Raw genomic sequence first — 19,005 nt, 5'->3', positions numbered from 1 at the left:
CGCTCTGGACACCTGTGCCGTACCTAGACGGAGGATTCAGCTCGAGACAAGAGCAGGTAGGCACTATAGAGGTGTAGGGGCACCACAGCGTGGTAGTCAGAGTTAACTTTTAAAACTTTTAAAGAAGATTTCATCCTTTAAACGCAATCCGTTAATAACCTTTGTTTGAACATTTGGAACATTTGGAATACCGAAACGGAACTATAATAACATTATCCCCATATGTTGTTTTAACACCAGTTGTTTCCTTTAACGGAACTTTGACATCAGCCTATTCCAAAACGCAACTTTTATACCAACATATCAGAACTTTTATCTTTACTACACTCCCTTTTTGTGTCAGTACTATAAAGGTGGATTAATTCATATATGTGGCAACTATTCTAAGATTCTCTTGATTTAGTAGCCTCTATACATTTACAGCTATTATCAGCACGATTTTAAACTCAACTTTTAACATAGTCTTTTCTGTTTTGTATTTACGTATGACCGGTCATATTAACACTTAATCAAATATGTTTATGTGAATGTTTAATCTAGATTAATATATCTTTTTAATTGAGATTAATAAATCTTATTTTGCTATACCTGTTTTTTGATACTAGATTTATTTTTAGATGATTAGCCATATTGTATAATATATTAATATAGGAGTATTTATATTATAAACCCATTCGTTTTGTATTACACATCTTTAACACACTTATTTATAAAAAATATTTTACAACTGTAGATTTTCTTTATCCCCGCAGCTGTTTAGCGCATACACACACCTCTTTTCTCTTTGTACCTATTCTTTGATTATCTGCTTTATGGGAGCAGATTAGTTTGTAGTGCAGGGGTAGATTTGCGCACCTTATACCCACCATTTTTTCCATGGGAGGGTTAAAGCATTGTACTGTGTGGGTTACGTGCAATCTGGGAGGGTTAAAGCATTGTAAAGTGTGGGTTACGTGCAATATGGGAGGGTTAAAGCATTGTACTGTGTGGGTTACGTGCAATATGGGAGGGTTAAAGCATTGTACTGTGTGGGTTACGTGCAATCTGGGAGGGTTAAAGCATTGTACTGTGTGGGTTACGTGCAATCTGGGAGGGTTAAAGCATTGTACTGTGTGGGTTACGTGCAATATGGGAGGGTTAAAGCATTGTACTGTGTGGGTTACGTGCAATCTGGGAGGGTTAAAGCATTGTAAAGTGTGGGTTACGTGCAATATGGGAGGGTTAAAGCATTGTACTGTGTGGGTTACGTGCAATATGGGAGGGTTAAAGCATTGTACTGTGTGGGTTACGTGCAATATGGGAGGGTTAAAGCATTGTACTGTGTGGGTTACGTGCAATATGGGAGGGTTAAAGCATTGTACTGTGTGGGTTACGTGCAATATGGGAGGGTTAAAGCATTGTACTGTGTGGGTTACTAGCACTTTGATAGATAGTTAAATTGTTATTCCTTGTGGGTTAATGGCAATATGAGGGTTAAATCCTTGCACCTTTTGGGTTACGTGCAATATGGGGAAGCATGAAATGTGATCAATAAAAGGGAAACATTTTCACTTTTTAGCTGCCATTACTTCTTTACTATAAGGCACATAATGAAACTATAGAAGATGCACACCAAACTGAATTTTATTTCAATATGATATAAAATATTAATAAGCTGTAAACACAGCCATACAAGTTAAAAACAGTCAAGGATTAATTTAGCTGCCAGAAGGTCAACAGCCCCTCAGCTCTCACCACTGAATCTCACCATCCCTAGATCCTTTTTAGCTTTCCAGCCATGTCAGCTGTTTTCAAGTGTCATTAACATGATAACAAACATTATAGCTGACAGTTTGATAATGAGCAACTTAATGCAGTAACCATGGATGGTACTTTCATCTTTTCAAGTACCCCAATGTGATAAACTTCAGTGACCAATTGCTACTCTCCTTAGCACAATGTTTTCCACCCTCTCACTTCCTTCCTCTTTTATTGCTTTTCTACTTGTTTTTTCCTATTACTTCATTTTCAACTCTCCCCAATGTGGCCCATGTATCTGTGTATACAGGAGAAGTATATACAGCCCCCTGTCTGTGACATGACTGCTGCATTCTGTGTATACAGGAGAAGTATATACAGCCCCTTGTCTGTGACATGACTGCTGCATTCTGTGTATACAGGAGAAGTATATACAGCCCCCTGTCTGTGACATGACTGCTGCATTCTGTGTATACAGGAGAAGTATATACAGCCCCGTGTCTGTGACATGACTGCTGCATTCTGTGTATACAGGAGAAGTATATACAGCCCGTGTCTGTGACATGACTGATGCATTCTGTGTATACAGGAGAAGTATATACAGCCCCTTGTCTGTGACATGATTGCTGCATTCTGTGTATACAGGAGAAGTATATACAGCCCTGTGTCTGTGACATGACTGCTGCATTCTGTGTATACAGGAGAAGTATATACAGCCCCCTGTCTGTGACATGACTGCTGCATTCTGTGTATACAGGAGAAGTATATACAGCCCCGTGTCTGTGACATGACTGCTGCATTCTGTGTATACAGGAGAAGTATATACAGCCCGTGTCTGTGACATGACTGATGCATTCTGTGTATACAGGAGAAGTATATACAGCCCCGTGCCTGTGACATGACTGCTGCATTCTGTGTATACAGGAGAAGTATATACAGCCCCCTGTCTGTGACATGACTGCTGCATTCTGTGTATACAGGAGAAGTATATACAGCCCCGTGTCTGTGACATGACTTCTGCATTCTGTGTATACAGGAGAAGTATATACAGCCCCGTGCCTGTGACATGACTGCTGCATTCTGTGTATACAGGAGAAGTATATACAGCCCCGTGTCTGTGACATGACTGCTGCATTCTGTGTATACAGGAGAAGTATATACAGCCCTGTGTCTGTGACATGACTGCTGCATTCTGTGTATACAGGAGAAGTATATACAGCCCCTTGTCTGTGACATGACTGCTGCATTCTGTGTATACAGGAGAAGTATATACAGCCCCGTGTCTGTGACATGACTGCTGCATTCTGTGTATACAGGAGAAGTATATACAGCCCCGTGTCTGTGACATGACTGCTGCATTCTGTGTATACAGGAGAAGTATATACAGCTCCGTGTCTGTGACATGACTGTTGCATTCTGTGTATACAGGAGAAGTATATACAGCCCCGTGTCTGTGACATGACTGCTGCATTCTGTGTATACAGGAGAAGTATATACAGCCCCATGTCTGTGACATGACTGCTGCATTCTGTGTATACAGGAGAAGTATATACAGCCCCGTGCCTGTGACATGACTGCTGCATTCTGTGTATACAGGAGAAGTATATACAGCCCCGTGCCTGTGACATGACTGCTGCATTCTGTGTATACAGGAGAAGTATATACAGCCCCGTGCCTGTGACATGACTGCTGCATTCTGTGTATACAGGAGAAGTATATACAGCCCTGTGTCTGTGACATGACTGCTGCATTCTGTGTATACAGGAGAAGTATATACAGCCCCGTGTCTGTGACATGACTGCTGCATTCTGTGTATACAGGAGAAGTATATACAGCCCCGTGCCTGTGACATGACTGCTGCATTCTGTGTATACAGGAGAAGTATATACAGCCCCGTGTCTGTGACATGATTGCTGCATTCTGTGTATACAGGAGAAGTATATACAGCCCCGTGTCTGTGACATGACTGCTGCATTCTGTGTATACAGGAGAAGTATATACAGCCCCGTGCCTGTGACATGACTGCTGCATTCTGTGTATACAGGAGAAGTATATACAGCCCCTTGTCTGTGACATGATTGCTGCATTCTGTGTATACAGGAGAAGTATATACAGCCCCGTGTCTGTGACATGACTGCTGCATTCTGTGTATACAGGAGAAGTATATACAGCCCGTGTCTGTGACATGACTGCTGCATTCTGTGTATACAGGAGAAGTATATACAGCCCCGTGCCTGTGACATGACTGCTGCATTCTGTGTATACAGGAGAAGTATATACAGCCCCGTGCCTGTGACATGACTGCTGCATTCTGTGTATACAGGAGAAGTATATACAGCCCCGTGTCTGTGACATGACTGCTGCATTCTGTGTATACAGGAGAAGTATATACAGCCCCCTGTCTGTGACATGACTGCTGCATTCTGTGTATACAGGAGAAGTATATACAGCCCCGTGTCTGTGACATGACTGCTGCATTCTGTGTATACAGGAGAAGTATATACAGCCCTGTGTCTGTGACATGACTGCTGCATTCTGTGTATACAGGAGAAGTATATACAGCCCCGTGTCTGTGACATGACTGCTGCATTCTGTGTATACAGGAGAAGTATATACAGCTCCGTGTCTGTGACATGACTGCTGCATTCTGTGTATACAGGAGAAGTATATACAGCCCCTTGTCTGTGACATGACTGCTGCATTCTGTGTATACAGGAGAAGTATATACAGCCCCCTGTCTGTGACATGACTGCTGCATTCTGTGTATACAGGAGAAGTATATACAGCCCCCTGTCTGTGACATGACTGCTGCATTCTGTGTATACAGGAGAAGTATATACAGCCCCGTGTCTGTGACATGACTGCTGCATTCTGTGTATACAGGAGAAGTATATACAGCCCCGTGTCTGTGACATGACTGCTGCATTCTGTGTATACAGGAGAAGTATATACAGCCCTGTGTCTGTGACATGACTGCTGCATTCTGTGTATACAGGAGAAGTATATACAGCCCTGTGTCTGTGACATGACTGCTGCATTCTGTGTATACAGGAGAAGTATATACAGCTCCGTGTCTGTGACATGACTGCTGCATTCTGTGTATACAGGAGAAGTATATACAGCCCCGTGTCTGTGACATGACTGCTGCATTCTGTGTATACAGGAGAAGTATATACAGCCCTGTGTCTGTGACATGACTGCTGCATTCTGTGTATACAGGAGAAGTATATACAGCCCTGTGTCTGTGACATGACTGCTGCATTCTGTGTATACAGGAGAAGTATATACAGCCCCGTGTCTGTGACATGACTGCTGCATTCTGTGTATACAGGAGAAGTATATACAGCCCCGTGTCTGTGACATGACTGCTGCATTCTGTGTATACAGGAGAAGTATATACAGCCCCGTGTCTGTGACATGACTGCTGCATTCGTGTGCTGATTCTCTGTGATTGCGTCTACAATTATCTACATTAAGCCTTCTATCCATATGACTGTGTTGGCTAGTGGATATAATTGTGTCTCTGCACGAATCTGTCAGCATGCCTGTATCTGTCAGTGCCTATGTGTCTGTCAGTGCGTGTGTATGAGAGATCATCTGTCAGTGTTTGAATGTATTAATGTGCATGTGTCACCTATAGGCCTGTTTTTAACACCTCTTAAGAAGCATTGCTTTCCTACAGCTTTATATAGTCATTCAAATATCCCTGCTATATTAGTTACTCATGTGTTCTTTCTCTTAAAGAAAAAACTTGTTTCTTTCTACTTTTAAACAGACTATATTGCCAATTATTAGCAATTCTAATTAATGTATACCGTTGAATCTATTAAAAAAATATTCTTCTAAATTGTCCATTTGTGTATTTATGTGCATTTTCAGACTATTCTCATATAGCACCATACTTTGAGGGAGCTGAAATTCTTAAACTTCTGTTAAATTGACATTAAACCACAAAATGTTCTGTCATGTACATTAAAGAGCAACAATTAGAAACTTTTAAAATTAATATTGAAACTAATAGGAAATACATGTTTGTGCACAACTGATCCCATAGAGCAGATTGATTGTGGACTAATAAAGACAGCCCCCCCAATGTTTGTTGGTGAACAGAAACATACCCCAAATGCATGAAAACAAACAAAATGTTTTATTCAACTTTAAAATGCTCACTTTTTTTTTAACCAAAATTGTAATACATTTTAAATATCGACTTATATATAAATAAATAAATAAATAAAGACTTTAAGGGGGGCAGTGTCCATGTGGCAGCCATGATTGGTCTTGATTGCAGAGGCTGCTAGTATTATTTAGGTAATCCGGCGAATACCTATGGATAAACGTAACTTTCCTCTTCGAGGACAATAAATGTAAGTTTTAGAGTGACTGCTGGATAATCGGATATATTTCCTATAGGCTAGATTACGAGTTTTGCGTTAGAGGCTATGCGGTGCTAACAAGCAGTTTTCTCTCACTGCTCACTTACCTGCAGCACTGGTATTACAGGTTTTTACAAACCTGGCGTTAAAAGGCAAGAAGTGAGCGTTGAGCAAAATTTTGCTCATTACCGCACTCCAATACCAGCGCTGCTTAAGTCAGCGGTGAGCTGGTCGTACGTGCGCGTGCATGATTTCCCCATAGGAATCAACGGGGAGAGCCGGCTGAGAAAAAGTCTAACATCTGCAAAAAAGCAGCGTAAAACTCAGTAACACAGCCCCATTGATTCCTATGGGGAAATAAAATTTATGTCTACACCTAACACCCTAACATGAACCCCGAGTATAAACACCCCTAATCTTACACTTATTAACCCCTAATCTGCCGCCCCGACATCGCCGACACCTGCATTATATTTATTAACCCCTAATCTGCCGCTCCGGACACCGCCGCCACCTACATTATATTTATGAACCCCTAATCTGCTGCCCCCAACATCGCCGCCACCTACATTATATTTATTAACCCCTAATCTGCCACCCCCAATGTCGCCGCCACCTACCTATTAACTAACTATTTAATAGCTACCTAGCTAAAATAAATACAAAAGTACCTGTAAAATAAAACCTAACCTAAGTTACAATAACACCTAACACTACACTACAATTAAATAAATTAACTAAATGAAATACAATTACCTAAATTAAATTAAATTAGCTAAAGTACAACCCCCCCACTAAATTAAAGAAAATAATAAACAAATTACAGATTAATAGCCCTATCAAAATAAAAAAAGCCCCCCAAAATAATAAAAAACCCTAGCCTAAACTAAACTACCTTAAAAGGGCCTTTTGTGGGGCATTGCCCAAAAGAAATCAGCTCTTTTACCTGTAAAAAAAAATAAATACAAACAACCCCCCCAACAGTAAAACCCACCACCCACACAACCAACCCCCCAAATAAAAGCCTAACTAAAAAAACCTAAGCTCCCCATTGCCCTGAAAAGGGCATTTTGATTGGTATTGCCGTTAAAAGGGCAGTAAGCTCTTTTGCGGCCCAAAGTCCCTAACCTAAAAGTAAAACCCACCCAATACACCCTTAAAAAAACCTAACACTAATCCCCTGAAGATCGACTTACTGTTCTAAAGATCCGATATCCATCCTCAAGGAAGCAGCAGAAGTCTTCATCCAACCGGGTCGAAGTCTTCAACGAAGCCGGGAGAAGTTTTCATCCAAGCCGGGTGAAGTGGTCCTCCAGACGGGCAGAAGTCTTCATCCAGATGGCATCTTCTATCTTCATCCATCTGACGCGGAGCGGCTCCATCTTCAAGACATCCGACGCGGAGCATTCTCTTCATCCGACGGACTAACGACGAATGAAGGTACCTTTAAGTGATGTCATCCAAGATGGCGTCCCTTAGATTCTGATTGGCTGATAGAATTCTATCAGCCAATTGGAATTAAGGTAGAAAAAATCCTATTGGCTGATGTAATCAGCCAATAGGATTGAAGTTCAATCCTATTGGCTGATCCAATCAGCCAATAGGATTGAGCTCGCATTCTATTGGCTGATTGGAACAGCCAATAGAATGCAAGCTCAATCCTATTGGCTGATTGGATCAGCCAATAGGATTTTTTCTATCTTAATTCCGATTGGCTGATAGAATTCTATCAGCCAATCAGAATCTAAGGGACGCCATCTTGGATGACGTCACTTAAAGGAACCTTCATTCGCCGGGTAGTCATCGGATGAAGAGGATGCTCTGCGTCGGATGTCTTGAAGATGGACCCGCTCCACGTCGGATGGATGAAGACTTCTCCCGGCTTCGTTGAGGACTTCGGCACGGTTGGATGAAGACTTCTGCCGCTTCCTTGAGGATGGATGTTGGATCTTCAGAACTGTAAGTCGATCTTCAGGGGGTTAGTGTTAGTTTTTTTTAAGGGTGTATTGGGTGGGTTTTATTTTTAGGTTAGGGTTTGGACTTGCAAAAGAGCTAACTGCCCTTTTAAGGGCAATGCCCATCCAAATGCCCTTTTCAGGGCAATGGGGAGCTTAGGTTTTTCTTTAGATAGTATTTTATTTGGGGGGTTGTTTATGTGGGTGGTGGGTTTTCTGTTGGGGGGGTTGTTTGTATTTTTTTTTACAGGTAAAAGAGCTGATTATTTTGGGGCAATGCCCCACAAAAGGCCTTTTTAAGGGCTATTGATAGTTTAGTTTAGGCTAGGGTTTTTTTTTATTTTGGGGGGCTTTTTGAGCTGATTATTTTGGGGCAATGCCCCACAAAAGGCCTTTTTAAGGGCTATTGATAGTTTAGTTTAGGCTAGGGTTTTTTTTTATTTTTGGGGGGGCTTTTTTATTTTGATAGGGCTATTAGATTAGGTGTAATTAGTTTAAATATCTGTAATTTGTTTATTATTTTCTGTAATTTAGTGGGGGTTTTTTGTACTTTAGCTAATTTAATTTATTTAATTGTATGTAATTTAGTTAATTTATTTAATTGTATGTAATTTAGTTAATTTATTTAATTGTATTTCATTTAGTTAATTTATTTAATTGTAGTGTAGTGTTAGGTGTTATTGTAACTTAGGTTAGTTTTTATTTTACAGGTACTTTTGTATTTATTTTAGCTAGGTAGTTATTAAATAGTTAATAACTATTTAATAACTATTGTACCTAGTTAAAATAAATACAAACTTGCCTGTAAAATAAAAATAAACCCTAAGCTAGATACAATGTAACTCTTAGTTATATTGTAGCTAGCTTAGGGTTTATTTTACAGGTAAGTATTTAGTTTTTATTAGGAATAATTTAGTTAATGATAGTAATTTTATTTAGATTTATTTAAATTATATTTAAGTTAGGTGGGTGTTAGGGTTAGGGTTAGACTTAGGTTTAGGGGTTAATATATTTAGTATAGTGGCAGCGACGTTGGGGGTGGCAGATTAGGGGTTAATACATGTAGGTAGGTGGCGGCGATGTTAGGGATGGCAGATTAGGGGTTAGTAATATTTAACTAATGTTTGCGAGGCGGGAGTGCGGCGGTTTAGGGGTTAATATGTTTATTATAGTGTTGGCGACGTTGGGGGCGGGAGATTAGGGGTTAAGAAGTGTAGGTAGGTTGCGGCGACATTGGGGGCGGCAGATTAGGTGTTAATAAATATAATGTAGGTGTTGGCGATGTTGGGGGCAGCAGATTAGGGGTTCATAAATATAATGTAGGTGGCGGCGGTGTCCGGAGCGGCAGATTAGGGGTTAATAATTTTATTATAGTGTTTGCGATGCGGGAGGGCCTTGGTTTAGGGGTTAATAGGTAGTTTATGGGTGTTAGTGTACTTTTTAGCACTTTAGTTATTAGTTTTATGCTACGGCGTTGTACCATAAAACTCTTAACTACTAACTTTTAAATGCGTTAAGACTCTTGGAGGTAGAGGTTGTACCGCTCACTTTTTGGCCTCCCAGGACAGACTCGTAATACCGGCGCTATGGAAGTCCCATAGGAAAAAGACTTTACGAAGTTTACGTACATCGTTTTGCGGTAAGGCCAAAGAAGTGTGCGGTGACCCTAAACCTTCAAGACTCGTAATAGCAGCGGGCGTAAAAAAGCAGACGTTAGGACCTCTTAACGCTGCTGTTTTACCATAACGCACAACTCGTAATCCAGCCGTCAGTTTGGTAACTTAGGTTGTGCAGTTGTTGAGTGACTGCAGTCTCAATACAAGACTGTTTGCCAGCTTTCCCAGCCTGCTATAAACACCACTTCCTATAATGACATTCACTAAAACAGTAACATTTGCCTTACCTGTGCAACATATTAAATAGCTGTAAATGGAAGACAACTTGTTGATATTTCAGATCCATGTGCTCCTACTAGAGCATTTCACAAAACTTGAAGAGAGAATCATTACGACCCTCAACATGGTGCAATAGGTGTCTGACGGTGAAGTGGCTCTGGATGATGTTAAACTTACCTTTGTATGTCCTGGAGGTCTCTCGATAATAAGTGTAGCCAGAGAGTCCCTTACAAGCTCAACATCAGAGCTCCTGCGAGGCTGGTTTCCAACATGCTGGTTAGCAGCAAGAGAATGGTGGAGGAATTTCAATATCTAGGGGACCATCAGTACAGGAGTGGCAGTTTCTTGGGACATACCATTAGTCACAGTTGGCAGTATGGAGGAGCTCTATGGGTTCACCTACCATTCAAGTAATTAAGTAGACTCCCATGGAGAGTCACAGCTCCACCATATCTCTTTGTTCATTGATCCGATGATTTGGGTCTTTGGACTGTCTTGTATGTCTTTTATGTTGGATGTGGACTCATGTTCGGGTGAGAGATTACGCTGTTTTCTTTAGGGAGTATGATCTTGAGTTGGGTAGACTGTGACTGTGGAGTGACAGTTTCCACTGTGCTTGTAGTCTTGAGAAAGTTTTCCATATTTTGCTAAAGGTTTTTCTTGTTCTTATTTAACAGCATCTAGTACAGCAGCCAGCTCTAGCACATGATTGACTGTAGATCTGAGGTGTCTCAGGGGCTAACAAGTACATAGAACAAGTTAGTCTAGAGCAGTAAAGCCAGGTAAAGAAAAAACAGATTGTAACAAATGTTGGCCTGTGTGATCCAAGTTATAAGTTACTGAAATAGTACTTTTCTTATATATATAAAACATTTGACTTGGTGCATCCATGATTGTCCTAAATTATAAATGTTCAGAGACATCTAACCAACTTCAGCCTGTCTTAGATTTTATGTTCTCCTTTTAATAGATAATATCATACTGTAGGTTACATAGTTGTTAACACACTGTTTAAATTGCTATTTTTTTAAATGTCCTTTGCATTATGCTTGACATAGCTTATTTAGAAGGGTGTTTGACTGTTGTTATTATTATTGCAAAAGTGTCCCTTGTACCTGAGTAATCTGTTCCTTCTGACCTAAAGTGAGCTATGATATATATATGACACAAGAGTGGCCTATTTGCTGTAACTTAGGGCTTGGCATATATGGGGAATCTTTCTGAATAATGCGTTACAATTTATTTAATGTCATTGTATTTTTCATGAATAAGTATGTTTATCTTTGTATCCAATGATCTCTTTATCTCAGTATCCTCCTCCTTCACTTATTCCTCAATTGAAGGACTGGAAGTCCAAGAGAGGCCCCATTAAAATTGTATCTGAAACTATTCCACATATATATAAACAAATTCTTGAGGTTCCATTCAACACCAGCTACACTGTAACTAACAGCAGCGTTTGTGTGTGTATTTTTGATATGTCAGTAAGCACTTTGTCATTCAAGATCACTGTGAGTAACACTATTTGATTGTGTATCAGGTTGTACCATGCTTGGTGTATAGCCTTTTCCCTTCTGTATTAGTTGCATTGTCTCAGAGTATTTAAAGGGATATGAAACCCAACATTTTTATTTCATAATTTAGACACAACATGCAATTTAAACAACTTTCTAATTTACTTCTATTATTATCAAGTTTTCTTAATTCTCTTAATATCTTTGGTTGAAAAGAAGGGACATAAGCTCAGGAGCGTACATGCGTCTGGAGCACTATATATGTCAGCAGTTGTGCAAGAATGTTATCCATTTGCAAGAGCACTAGATGGCAGTAGCACTATTTCCTGCCATGTAGTGCTCTAGACTCCTACCTAGGTATCTCTTCAACAAAGAATAACATGGGAACAAAGCAAATTTGATCTTTTAAGTAAATTGTAAACTTTTTTAAAAATTGTATGTTCATTCTGAATCACAAAAGAATGTTTTTGGGTTTCATATCCCTTTAATGGATATAATTTTCATGCAAACATTTTCTTTATTAGATTCAGGTAGAACATACAATTTTAAACAGCTGTCCAATTTATTTCTACTATTAAAATCGCTTCATTATCTTGGTATTTGTTGAAGGAGCAGCAATGTATTACTGTGAGCTAGCTGAGCACATCAGGTGAGCAAATGATAAGAGGCTTATAAGTGCAACTACCAATTAGCAACATGGTAATTATGTATGCCTTTTGACAAAGGATATCAGGGGAACAAAGCAAATTTTATTATAGACATAATACACTTTAAAAAACGATGTGTGTTTGTGTGTGTTTATATATATATATATATATTGCACAGCTTTGAACTCCTTTACCCTAAATATAATCACACCCTTAACCCTCATTTTATAACCATCGTTATGGAATTGGTTAGTGGTTTAAGCAATTGGGCTTCCTATGTGGTTATTTATTTATTTCTTTTTTTTTACATTGGCAACATTTTTATTATGTATTAAATAATGGTGTGAGAAAGGAAACCAAGGAGTCTTGCTGTATATCACAAAGTGTGTACAGATTTATGATTTCTAAAATATGTGTACTAATGCATAAATAATTGAATAATAATATGCTGTATTTTTTTAGGGTCTCTTAAAAAATGTGTTGCAGTTTGTGGTACATATGCAGATATTAAAGGGATGCAATCATTCATTGCATTTCCTAGTTAAATAGCATCCTTCAAAGATGCAATGAATTATTCTAGAGTATTTCTAACCACTTACTAGCGGTTAATATAATAATCTGAAAATATCACACAGAGCAAGAGTAATTGCATGAGCCTTAAAATGAACCCACAAGTTTGTTTGTTTAAGGATACCACTAGTAACTAATTTCCATGCATCTCTGCGTCTCCTTTGTTACGGGAAAAGTAAAGTTATTGAATTATTGAGGATATTGGATGCTTTTAATATTTTACGTTTTTACAGATGGCTAACACATGCTTTTTGACGGTGGACATTAAAATATCATTGCTGTTTATTAATCATTTATAACCTATATTTCTTGGAAGTTTGCAGAAGCATGCAAATGTATATGTGTCATTACTTTTGCAGTGTTCATACTTTTCAGAGATAGCTGATTCACATCCTACAGTAACTGCTAGATTTCTCCCTAAAGGGACATAAATCACTTTGAAGATTGTATTATAAAATCTTAAATTATGAAGAGTAAAAAAGTTGCAACATATTTTCATTTTTTGCCTCATTTTTTTTTAATATAAATTGTGGGTTTTCCAATTCTGAGGACAGCAATTGCGCTCTGGAGACAAGCCTAACCCTGCTAGATATATGTTCCTAATTGGCCTCAGCAAAAGTGATAAGAATATAATGCAAAAACAATGCAGTTTTTAGTTACAAAATAACAGTGGCAAGCTTTGTCTACACGTAAGAAGTCTGGTTTGGCTACTCCAAAAAAAATGTCTAAGCTGTTGAAGGTCGCCTCTTAGCTAAGTGCATTTTATTAGCTTTTCACAGCTAGACAGTGCTAGTTCATGCGTGTCATAAAGACAACATTGTACTCACTTCCGTGGAGTTATTTATGAGTCAGCACTGATTGGCTAAAATGCATGTCTGTCAAAAAACTGAGGGAATGGGGCAGTCTGCAGAGTCTTAGATACAAGGTAATCACAGAGGTAAAAAGTGTATTAAAGGACCAGTAAACACAGAAGATTTGCATAATCAACAAATGCAAGATAACAAGATAATACAATAGCATTTACTCTGAATTTCAAATGAGTATTAGATTTTTTCTAATAAATTTCAAAGTTATGTACATTTCCACTCCCCCTGTACCATGTGATAGCAATCAGCCAATCACAAATGCATAAACGTATAGTCTGTGAATTTTTGCACATGCTCAGTAGGAGCTAGTGACTCAAAAAGTGTAAATATAAAACACTGGGCACATTTTTTTTAATGGAAGTAAATTGGAAAGTTGTTTAAAATTACATGCTGTATCTGAATCATGAAAATGCTATTTGACCTGAGTGCCCCTTTAATATAACTGTGTTGTTTATGCAAAACTGGGGAATGGATAATAAAGGGATTATCTATCTTTTTAAATGATAAATATTTCAAGTAGACTTTTCACTTAATTGATGAAGAGGCGAATCTTCTTAAAAACGTTGTAATACAGTCCCTGATTTGTACCCTGCATATTAGGATGCAAACTGCAGCCACCCAGAAGCTGAAACTGTCCTGGAGAATGTATACTCTTCTTATCAGACATGTGTGGGCTGTTAAAGGGATATAATAGTACAATGCCAAAATGTTGTAAGGTGTAAGATTATTATTGCTAAACAAATTGCTTCTATAGGTTCACAACCTCATATAGGTAAACACAATGCTAAAGTCTGCTCAAAAGCCACAATGCAGTGCCGCTCATGTCGCGAATCAGGAGCTTTTTGCTCACGTAGCTACTAATTACTGACCAGTAGTCAATGGTTTATTAACTATATGTTTATTTAGAGATGTTCTGGGGTTAAATACATAAATGGAGGCAATCATTTGTGCAGTAATAAAATGTTCTCTGTTATTATGGGCCTTTAATGGTACATTCTTGTTAGTGGTTACATGACCAAGCAGAAGTATGTAAAAAAGACCCTGATTACCTTGTGGTTAGGGGTTCAGGCAGTGCAAATCTAGCTTGGCCTACAGTGATTGGTTTGAATTTGTCACCTGCCAAGGTCAGTTTGTTGCTGGAGAGTCGGATAAATTCATTTTTACTTTCAGGCATTTTAGTAATGTGTTATTCATCTATCAACAAATGAATAATAACAATAACATGGATTATACAGTGTTCAGTTCTTTCATTCAAACTTAGTCATATTCTGAGTCAGTGTGGAAAAAAATAAAAAGTCACTGACTATTTGAAGCCAAGATAAAAATAATAGAGAGAGGGGGGGGGGGGGGGGGGGGGGAGAGAGAGAGAGGGAGGAGAGAGAGAGCGGGAGGAGAGAGTGTATCTCATTGTGTAGTTACACCAAAGCATCGCTGTTCACACAGCTTATAAGCTTAGCCAGGGTTAGTGCAGTGATTCATAACCATCCTAGGACAGACTGTTTCGTAGTTTATTTATTTATATTTATTTATATATTAACCCTTTAAGGACACAGCTTTCAGTTTGCTCAATTGTTTTATGACGGAAGAATTCCGTCATATGTCCTTAAGAGGTTAATGATGCTTGGATATAAAACTAATAAAACAACAATAGTTAAGTAAATACTTAAGATATACAGAATTGAATGTTGAAAGTCATAGGCAGTGATTCTCAGGCATGGTGTAGGGATAAATGAGTTTGTTGAGACATAATATTTAATATTTCTTGGACCCATTTCCTTAATTTCGTTGACGCCCTGGAGAGTTGCATGCATTCCACAAATATATCAACAGTGTCACAAAGCAAAATAAGAAAATACACAGCTGCCATACAGTGCACATTACATGTGCACTCTCCTGAGCCTACCTCATTATACACTCATGAGAAACAGAAGTAAATTGGAACTTTTTTATTGTTATTTGTACACTCTGAATTAATCATAAAAGTATAAAAGTGATGCAACATAACTGTAAAAAAAAAATCACATGAACATCTCTATTTAAATAGGAAGATATTTTACCTCAAAATTGCTTCAGCTAACCAGAGTAAGTGTTCTGTGAACCATTATCCTTCAGCTACTGTCTACGTGCAAGTTGAAAAAAAAAAAGAATAGTCAATCAGCATAAGCAGACCTGAAGTCATGCTTTGCTTTACTGTCATTGCATGAGATTTCAGTGAAATCATGCGAGAGTTCATAGTAAACTTCCTTAAACTGGGAAGGGAAATAACATGACTGTGCCTGTACATGACAGATGCACGCTCCCTTACAAGTCCTGGGACTAGCATCCTGATTGACTGCTTATAGTCCCTTTACAATAGGATGTGGCTTCTGATATTTTCTAGTCAGCTTTTTACAGCTGCAGAACTTTCAAGTACATTTGGGTATCATGTCCCTTTATTGTGCACACAAGCTTGAAATTGATTAGTTCTAATGTATTACCCCATAAAGATACTAAAAATGTTGGACCTTTTTGCTGGACTCTAATTGTGGATTTGAACATTTTAAACTTTATTGAGAGCACATTTTATATACCATTAAATATCTTTGGTTTTTATGTATTGCAGATCGCTGCAGAACAGGGTGCATACTTTCTACCTGAATTTGCCCTGTCCCCACAAGGGAGCTTTCTTGAAGATACAACAGGAGAGCAGTTTCTTACTTACCGTTATGATGATCAAGTAAGTGACTAATACAAAAAAAACAATGTTATCTTGATGGAAATAGGATTGTGAGACAAATATTGTTAATTTAAACATAAAATAGAAAGCTGTATTAATTTATAGGAAACTGTGGATTAATATGAATAATTCGATCTCATCCATTCAGTATTTATTACCAACAAAATACTGCATAGAATGGCATCTCATGCCTGTATGTGAGCTGTAGCTTCATTCACAATTCTTCTAAGACACTTAAAGGGACACTGTAATGGAAAAAAATGTTTTTATGTGTTAGAACATATCACTTTTGCATTACTGACCCTAGATAACTATGTTCAAACCCTCCAAAGTTCTCACTTGGGAGCTGCAAGCATTGCTGCACCCAAGCAAAATATGGTTGTAAATTGGCATTTCATGTGATTAGCTCACCTATAGTTTCTTGCTCGAGAGCTGCAATACTTGTGGCTCCTGAGTGGGACTTTATTTATGTGCTAACCACAACAAAGCCACAAAAATGACACGTTCTAACAATTAGAGCATGTAATTTTTGCAGTAGACTGTCCGTTCAACACCTAGGGTCCGAATTATCAATGTGCGAGCGGACGTGATTCTCTGTAGCAGATCATGTCTGCCGCACATCAATAAATACCGACAGCATATGCTGTCGGCATTTATCATTGCACAAGTATTTTTAAAAAAAATGCTTGTGCAATGCTGCCCTCTGCAGATTCACGCCAATTAGCCGCTAGCAGGGGGTGTCAATCAACCCGATCATATCCGATTGGGGTGATTGCTGTCCGCCGCCTCAGAGGCGGACGAGTTAAGAAGCAGTGGTCTGAAGGCTCGCGCGGAAACAAATACATTCAGATCAATACGGGGCTTTATAATTCGGCCCCCTAATCTTTCATTGGAGGCTATTGCGTATTGGACAAAATCAAAAATGGAAGGTCCTGCGAATTTGTAAGTTTCCAAAGCTAAATCCATTTGTCTACTACACATTTTTTGTTTGGTAGATTGTATAATTGGTTTGTGTAATTTAACTGAACTGTTAACTTATTTATCTTTATTTGTATCTTTTTTTGCCGTAAAGGGCTTAAAGAGAAACTAATGTCTAAAGGCCAGATTACAAGTGACACACTAGAGATAAGCAATATCGCTGGACCTCGCTAGTAACATTAGTGCGCAACTTATTACTATTCCATGGTAAAAGCAAAAGCCGAAACTGCACTAGAATATTTAGCCCAACTTGAGTAAAGTGTAAGGGTTAAAACATATTTCTCAAAATACATCAAAACCATATTAAAATAAAGTATTACTCTCAAATGTACACTTTTTGTTTAAAAGGTTATTAAAGGGTTAAAATGGTATATATATATATATATATATATATATACACACACTATGGGCCAGATTACAAGTGGAGCGCTAAATATCGCTTTCATGAAAGCGATATTAGCGATCCCCTGTGTAATACCAGCGCACGCTTCCATAGGCTCCTGTGGTAGCATCAGAACATCGCACAGCAAAGGGGGTAAGTAGCACATGGTCAAATAATTTAGCGCTCCACTTGTAATCTAGCCCTATATGTCTAAATTTGTGTATACGTGTGTATTTATATACAGTGTATAAATATGCATGTGCACACATATATTAATATGTACAAATATTAGAGTTGTGCATTTGTTTTGACATGAAAGCACATTTATAACAAAAATCGGATATTTGTTTTTGTTTTAAAAAAATTAATATCCGAATGAATACACCAAAGAAAATGAAAGACAATGAAAAAATACTGACATCAGTATTAATTTTTTAAGGGTTTATTACTTATCTAAACCGATCCTCTTCTTGCCAGAGCCCCCGACACACTAACAGGAAGTTTAGCGTGCTCGGCTCCCAGGACCTGCACTAAAGTTAGTGCTGGCTTTGGGAACAGAACATTAAGTTAGCATGTTAAGGTAAGTATTCTAGCTACAGGTGGGCTGAGGTGAACTTTTCACCTGTAGCTTTGAACATTTATGTTTGTTTTAACAAAAATAAATATAAATGTTTAAGATTTATTGTTACCAAATAGCGCAGCCAACGAATATTCAAGAATTTTTTTTTCCAAAATATTCATTACGAATATTTCTGGCGAATCCAAAATTTCTTGGCTACACAAGTCTAACACATATGAACACATATATAGACATAGTCAAATACCTTGAAAAAAAATATGCACTATCATTTTTATTCATACATGTTTTTTTTTTTTTTAAATATAATTTTTATTTGTCATTTTTCAAATCAATACACAAAAGGAAAAAAGATGTACGTTTGATCATTTACAATTTAGGGGTCAATTTAATATGGTGCGGACAGACATGATCCGCTATAGCGAATTATGTCCGCTGCACATTGATAAATGCCGACACCATACGCTGTCGGCATTTATCATTGCACCAGCAGTTCTTGTGAACTGCTGGTGCAATACCGCCCCCTGTAGATTCGTGGTCAATCGGCCACTAGCAGGGGGTGTCAATCAACCCGATCGTATTCGATCGGGTTGATTTTCGGGCGATGTCTGTCCGCCACCTCAGAGCAGGCGGACAGGTTATGGATACCATATGGATGATGATGGAGAGTACATCGTATAAATAAATCTCAACAATATATATTATAGTATAAACATAAAAATACAGAAACATCTAAACATTGAAACAAAAGGTCATCCACTAGGTTAGAAAGTGAAATATAGCTTGGTTGCA

The 19,005-nt window shown here is 38.3% G+C and overlaps 1 protein-coding gene across 1 annotated transcript in view; it reads left to right on the top strand.

Moving 5' to 3' along the window:
• The window catches only part of LOC128663202 (ADAMTS-like protein 3), a 372,033-nt gene that overhangs the window by 103,176 nt on the left and 249,852 nt on the right, over positions 1-19,005 (top strand). Inside the window, exon 3 of the mRNA XM_053717413.1 lies at positions 16,163-16,276. Within this exon, the coding sequence (XP_053573388.1) occupies positions 16,163-16,276 (114 nt within the window). The remainder of the gene's footprint in view (positions 1-16,162; positions 16,277-19,005) is intronic.

This window comes from Bombina bombina, chromosome 6 (genome assembly GCF_027579735.1).
Source record: "Bombina bombina isolate aBomBom1 chromosome 6, aBomBom1.pri, whole genome shotgun sequence".
Taxonomy (NCBI): domain Eukaryota; kingdom Metazoa; phylum Chordata; class Amphibia; order Anura; family Bombinatoridae; genus Bombina; species Bombina bombina.
Note: the sequence above shows the minus strand (reverse complement) of the source record. Positions and strands in the feature narration are given on the sequence as shown.